This window comes from Vigna angularis, chromosome 5 (genome assembly GCF_016808095.1).
Source record: "Vigna angularis cultivar LongXiaoDou No.4 chromosome 5, ASM1680809v1, whole genome shotgun sequence".
In the NCBI taxonomy this organism is placed as follows: Eukaryota; Viridiplantae; Streptophyta; class Magnoliopsida; order Fabales; family Fabaceae; genus Vigna; species Vigna angularis.
In genome coordinates this window covers 40,756,264-40,763,339 of record NC_068974.1, presented here as the reverse complement: position 1 = coordinate 40,763,339, position 7,076 = coordinate 40,756,264, and the positions used below count along the sequence as shown (strand labels likewise).

Sequence of the window (7,076 nt, the reverse complement as noted above, 5' to 3'; positions counted from 1 at the left end):
AGTATTTTGTAAACCGTTCGGTCGGGATTTGCTTATGTTGTTCGGTTTTAATTTTCTAGTTTTTCTGTAAGGTCGTTCAGCCACAAGCATACTTCTCTTTTAATGTAAGACTCATCTGTAATATTATTTAATGTGATTATTCTATTATATAGTTTTAGACTGTATTTTTGGGATGTTACAAAACTTATTTAAATATTTTTAAAATTTTATTGCATCATCAGCCAGCTGAAGCAAAGTTCTATGTTTTTTAAATCTATAGTTTTGTATAATTTTTAAAAATATTGCTTATGTTTTAATTTATAAAAAAAGGAATTATAACAAAAAGAACAAAGTTAATGAATTTAGGACATTTGATTCAAACGATTTAACTGAAACTTGCTATAAAACATCTTTATAAAAAAAATATATGGTCTAAGAGTTAATTAGACTAAAATTAAATTCTAGATGTCCATTTATGAAAACAACAAATTCAATAGTTAATTAAAAATACGGTAAAATTCATTTATAATTTAAATTATTTATTTCTAAAAGGAATAAAGATTGAGAATTAATTTAAACAAGGTGAAAATTAAAAGTGTCATGATGGGTAAAATTTAAGGAGTTTAAATGACTTTCTTCTTTCCCTTTTAAAAGTTACATTAAAGTAACATTGATAAGTATTTGTTTAAATAATTATACATTTCTAAAATTATTTTTAATTAACAAAAAAATTAGGGATTCGTTCGTTGTGTGAACTTATAAACTAGTTGTTCAAAAAATTAAATTAAATTAATGTTTGAATAAACTTCTTGGTAAAAGCAATTAAATGGAAGGATCTAAAAATACTTTTAGAGAGGTAAAAAAAACTATAATATTTTCATAAAATATATTATGGTAAATTTTCATAAAATAAATAATTCAATGAAAAATTAATTTACTATTTGCATAAATACTCAATAATCACCCATGGTAGTTTTATTTAATGGAAAATCTATGGTCTGGATGGGTTTGTGGTACTGACGCTACCATAGGAGACCCAATGGGCCAATAACTTATAACTGATCGGTTAGAAAAACACATTCCCTAGTTTTTCTTTTTCTTGAATGCATTGAAGAACATTCTCTTTGTTTAAATCCTCTTCAACTTGTTCCGCAGCGCAACCCTAAGCATTGGGATTAGGGATTTTAACTAGTAATTATTGCAGAATTAAGGAGCTACGTCAATCCTAATGTGTCTGCAATCTGCTACACCTCATTTTGATTGATTCATCATCAACTTAATCTTTGAATTCGATCACAGATTAAGTTTCGTTTCTTCGAGTTGGAGGAATCTGCAATCTGTTTTCCCTCGCTCTCCTCCCATCCATTCAATTAGAGGTGAGCCACTACGTCGTAACTCTTTTTTTCATTGATTTGACTGATTTCATTCCGTGAATTTCAATGGAATGCCGTGGCGAGGTTCTTCATTATCAGTCACCACATGTATATTTCAATTCTTGTTAGAACTGTAATTACATTTGCCAGATCGTACACAAATTTACTTATATTAATTTTGTTTGTTTATGTTTAGATCTAAATTTCGTCACTGCGGCATCATTCCCTCCGTAAGAAAACTCGCAATTCTTGACTGGTACGACAATCTTTCAATACTCCCTCTCTACCGTGAAGATTGTGTTGTACATTCTTGATTGTCAATATCTAATATTTTTACTATTATCTTCTTTCAATCTGGTTGAAAAGGATAGTAGTTTGTTCTATTTGTCACACATCATGATGGTTAAGTTGAAAATCGCTCTGCCAAACAATTCTCAGGAGTTGCTTTGCAAGCATTGTTGTTTTGTGATTTCTTATTGCTTTTAAATGATGCTTCTTCTGAACCCTCTTTGCTTTTTGATGCATATCGTATACCTTAATGTAAGTTAGTTATTAGCTTCATTGCATCAATTATAATATACCCATCCAATCCAAAGAGTGTTGAGAAACGAAATCTGGAATTGTTCTCAAACGGAAAATGGAGCTACCCTTTGTATAATTCATATTTTTATAATGTTTATAAGTTTATAGGGAAATTTTCTTGGCTATATAAGGGAAAGAAGCTAAATTAAGTAGAACAATATGCCTTTTCTAACCCTTTTCATGTCATTTATGTCTTGTATAAAAGAACTAACGCAAGACTTTCCTATCCATAATGGCTTATTCGGTTCTTCTAATTACAAAGCATTTTTCTCTTAATCTCTATTTAAAAACATCATATTTTAAATCTTTCACGTACCATTTTTAATCCCTTCAACGAGAATTAAAAGAGATTAAAGATTATATGTGTTGGCACTAAAAGCAAATATTTATAGGTATAGGGACCAAAAGAGAGTTTTTAAAACTATAGGAACAAAATGAAATATTAAACTTAGAATTTATATGGTTGTTTCCAGCAAAGTTGTTGTGATAAGACTGTTGATGTCAATACTTCATGTTTTTTCGGTTTATTTTATCGGAAGGGAGAGCATTTACTTCCTGTTCACAGTGGCCGATTTCCTCCTCTTTTAGTCAAACATTTTCCTACTTATGTGTTATAACTACAAGGTCTACAGAAATATAAAATGACTAGAGAGTTCTTCTTGACGCTGCTGCTTCCCTGAAGACTCAGATTGATAACAATAGAGACTTGGGTATTAGAGTGCTTAAGTTTTTCATATGAAGTAGTAAGAGATATTCGATGGAGTAGTTAAATGGTTTGGTTCTCCTCTTTTAGCGGGCACGTTTTTAGGGAGAGTTTTGCTTGTCTTCAGATGCTTATAACATAACTTTGTATAGATTCATGGTTGGTATTCCTTATTAGGATGTATCGGTGCTTAATATTTTTGGACAATGTATGTTTAAACTTTGCCATTATACACTATCGAATTTAATATTATATATATATATATATATATATATATATATATATATATATATATATATATATATATATTAATGCAGCCAACAAATCATGAATGGCCTACTTTGCATGAAAAGAAGGCAGGGATTTCTCTTTACCTAGGGTTTTCCTCGTTAGTTTTTTTTTTTGTGTGGATCATGGTGAGTTTCTTCTTCTGTTAGTTTGCCATATATTGGAAGATAAATTCTTACAAGAAAGCCTTTTTAGGTTGTCATCTTCAGGCCAATTCTCCCCTTTGCATTCTAACATTAAGTACAAACTCATGGCAAAGCTAAACTTACCTCAGAAGCCTCATATTATTTCACAAACCTTGTGTTTGCATTTATGGTTTACTTAAATGTTTCATTTGCTTTTAAAACTAGATACTGTTTTAACATTTCTCTGAATTGTTAAATGTTTAGTACTTGCTGAACCTATTTATCCACTGTTATGCACTTGTTCCAGCTAGAGAGAAGCTGTTGAAGTTCGTAGAGAAAGCTATCAAATCCAAGTGATAAATTGCGCCATCAAATAAAAATCTTGTCATCTTATATACAACTCAAGTAAGTTGACAGCCTAACTACCGAGTTTGAGTAATATTTGAAGTTGTAATGCATTTTAAAAACGACATTTTTAGAAGATACATCTTATTTATGATATATTTTTCATTATATTCTTAACGCTGCTGTAAATAATTTCAAATTTCAAGATAATAAAACAAACATAGAACAAAGTTGTCATTTTCGATTCATATACGTTGAGCTCCATAAAGCCAAGCTGTACTGACTGCAGGCCTAAAGCTCTCAAAAAACAGAGGCTTCAAAACATTCAACTGGCCCCATTCACAAAATCCTAGCTGAAGACGACTAATAACTATACAGATACATATACAAAAAGCTATACACTCAACGTACACCAAAATTCACAGTTATGTTACATGAAACTGTTGGAGCTGCTGCCTCATCTCTGCAAGATGAGTTGAATATACAGGTTCCGTTCGGTTCTTCAACAGATGATGGTGATTTTTTTGTTTCCTCACGGTACACGTTGACACACCTCATGCAAACAAACTTAGAAGGCATGCCATCAGAATTATCAATTCCAGCGCATCTGGTATGCTGCCAAACGCCACAGGTATCACATGCTAACATTTTCTCTCCGTCATCATCCTTGGCCCCACAAGTGCAATCAACCTTCCACACCTCAGTTCCTCGTTCCATTCGGAATCTGCTTAGCCCATGTTTTGCTGGGCATTTACCTTGAATGCGGACTGATCCACTTGTTCCAAGCAAGAACTTCACGGTGAGGGAGTCACTGATTGACCCATATCCTAGGAGTTCTTCAGCTTGAAACCTCTTATACATTGCATACACCTCTTGGAAAGCACTAGTGGCTTCGCTCTTGAGCTCAGCAACGGTAGCATTCAAAGGCAACACTATAAGCTCTGGCGGTGGGGATGGATCGTCCTTAGGCTGATCAGAAAGTTCGACATGACACCACAACCTGATAACAGAAGGCAGTTCGATGGCCATTTCATATGGCTTGTAATCTTTCATAAACTGTTTACAGTCAAGGAGCTTCCTGGCTGAATCAGCAACCCTTTTCCTCATAATCCTAGGTCTGTATGACATCATTTTGTCAGGATGTATTATCGAGTCGAATAAAAATGTCAAGTCAGAGATCAGTTGCCTTTCAGTAGGATAGCTTGAATATGTATTTAGACCATTACTCATCGGCCCCAACCTGTTATTGAGAATATATTCAACACATGCTTTAGTTACATTAATTAAGATGTAATTGACAAAAGCAATGCCTTCTTCAATCTCACCTGAACTCGATTGCACAGGAAACGGGATTACATCGTGAACAAACTACCATCCCATTGGCTGCTAATTTCCCAGGGAAGTGCTTAAGACAGTAGTCAAGAAGCTGTGGAGATGAAACACCCCTGCATACTGCACCCTTCAGAGCACGACTTGTCACCCATTTAGACTCGTTACACGCACCTGATGCAATCAATACCTTGACAAGAGCACATTGCACCTCTTCAACATCTTTTCCCGTCCACGTACACAACAAATTACTGGTCTGCTTAAAAGTTTTCATGGCTATTGGCTTACGGCATTCACGAATCAACATCAACAAAAAAGAGAAGAGATCTTGAATGTTTAGAAGTTCTGTTTCTGCCAAAGACTGGTAAAGAGAAATAATACACTCCAGGCGGCTTCGTGGTCCCCGTCCATGAAATGAAAATGATGACAAGGGCATACTTGACAGGGTATTCACTGCGTTTTTGTAGGCATCTTGGGTGAGAGCATAGCTGCCTGTTCCAAATTCATAAGCCCAATTACCATACCAGGAATGTCCTTTCGTGATCGCATGAAGCAATCGGTATTCCAGCCCGAATTTCTTGGACAAGTCCATCACGCTAACCTTCCTGCTCAAGTATACAACACAATTATCAAATTTTAAAAATGGGGTCGTGCCCATCCTGAAGCCAAATGTGAGAAAAAAGTTATTCAAACCTCACAGAAATTGAAGTACATAGCCTGTCCCAGAAATCCATAATATCAGATCCAGATAGAAGCTTAGAGCCACCTTCTCTTCCACTTAGAGTAAGCAGGTGACCATAACCATTGGAATGGACCACACCATGAAGAAGATGGGTGTTATCTTCAATCTGATTATACACCCAGTCCTCAAGGTCATCCACGGTGATGGCAAAGTTACACGATTTACAGCTGCAGCCATGTGGAAGACTAGGTATTATGCATTCAAATATCTCACATAAAATGTTTTAATGGAATAAATGAAAAGACTTTTATTATACCTTGTTTCAGATAATTGGAGAAGGTTTCCACATCTTGAACAAGGTCTTTGATACGGTTCGATTGCATTACTTGCAGCCCTTATTATGAAATGATATCGCTTTCGACAAACCGGATGCCCACTCCACCCTTTGTTTTTTTCAACAAAAAGTCAGCATTAGAGCACAACCATACATCCTCCATAGGCCCCATATGAAAATATATATCAATAATATCTGTTTTCCCACTAACAATATTGTTATTAATTATTACATTATTAATACTACATTATTATAAATTATAAATATACATACATAAAAAAAAATTGGCAAAATATATTACTGTATTCGACATACAAAGAAACGGGGAAAAAAATACTGTAAAGTTTATTGTTTAATTTTCAGCCAAGTTCTGGGAGGGAAGAAAAAATCAGGTAGAGTTGGAGACTCTACATACTAACTTATGGAACAAGTTGTAAACACAGTTAAAAAATAGAATTAAAATTAACTGCCTGTTTAATTTGATTTTAAGCTAATGAGAAATGCATGGGTCTAGAGTCAGTGAGTCACAAACTCGGCGAGTGGGCTCACCAACGACTCGGCACTGGTCACAATAAACAGAAGTGCGAGAACGAGTAACATCCTCCTCAACAATGTCAAGAGTGACAACAGAAGGTGAGAGATCGGGCCCATCAACGAGGTCTCCGACACGGAACAAGATCTGCCACGTCATAAGAGACGGAAATAAAGAGGGAGGGAAAGTGATGCGCGCGTGGTCTGAGAGAAAGCGTTGGACACAGGTCCGAAAGGGTTGGCCGGAGGAGGCGTCGGCGGTGGCCGGAAAAGTGAGGAAATCATAGAGATCAACTGTGACTCTCCTCTTCATCCTCTTGGATGGTCTCTCGTTGACTACCATGGTCCGGTGTGGAAGGTTAAGAGAAGATTAGGAAAAAGAGATCTGATAGATAAGAGGGTGACAAAGTATGTTTGTGAGAGAAGAGAGTACGGAAAACAGAAAAGACAGCAGCAGTGTGGGTGGGAGGAGTAGAAGAAGGCGCTGGTTGCTAGGGTTAGATGGATGGTTTATTTTTGCATATATCCACTTTTTCTGATGGCATATTTGTCATTTTCCCCTTAGTTATGGCGGTTCACTTTCCCTTTCTCTCTCAACTTCCTTTTCAATTTTCACACCTTTTCATTGTTTTTTTTCTTTGCTATCTATAACATTAAACATTTTTAATTATATAGATTCAAGTTATAAAACTTCTATATCTCAATAACTTACTTAATATAATATTCATATTTTTAAGGCTTTTAAATATTTAAACATACCTGTTTAAATGATTTTGACTATAAAAATAGAGATTTGCATATAAAT

General features: G+C 34.8%; 1 protein-coding gene and 1 long non-coding RNA gene across 2 annotated transcripts; one reads left to right on the top strand and one right to left on the bottom strand.

Annotated features, from left to right (window-relative positions):
• The first annotated feature begins 1,053 nt into the window (after positions 1 to 1,053).
• Positions 1,054 to 6,290, top strand: LOC108340547 (uncharacterized). Its single transcript, XR_001833222.2, has 5 exons — positions 1,054 to 1,355; positions 1,549 to 1,608; positions 3,358 to 3,455; positions 3,685 to 5,655; positions 5,733 to 6,290. It is a non-coding gene; the product is annotated as an uncharacterized LOC108340547 (long non-coding RNA).
• Positions 3,617 to 6,873, bottom strand: LOC108340546 (PHD finger protein At1g33420). The gene is made up of 5 exons (XM_017578005.2): positions 6,290 to 6,873; positions 5,723 to 5,849; positions 5,418 to 5,633; positions 4,721 to 5,329; positions 3,617 to 4,635 (listed from the first exon to the last, which is right to left on the bottom strand). The coding sequence occupies exons 1-5, from the start codon at positions 6,612 to 6,614 to the stop codon at positions 3,798 to 3,800; spliced, it is 2,115 nt and encodes a 704-aa protein (XP_017433494.1). The 5' UTR covers positions 6,615 to 6,873; the 3' UTR covers positions 3,617 to 3,797.
• Between the last annotated feature and the right edge of the window lie 203 nt (positions 6,874 to 7,076).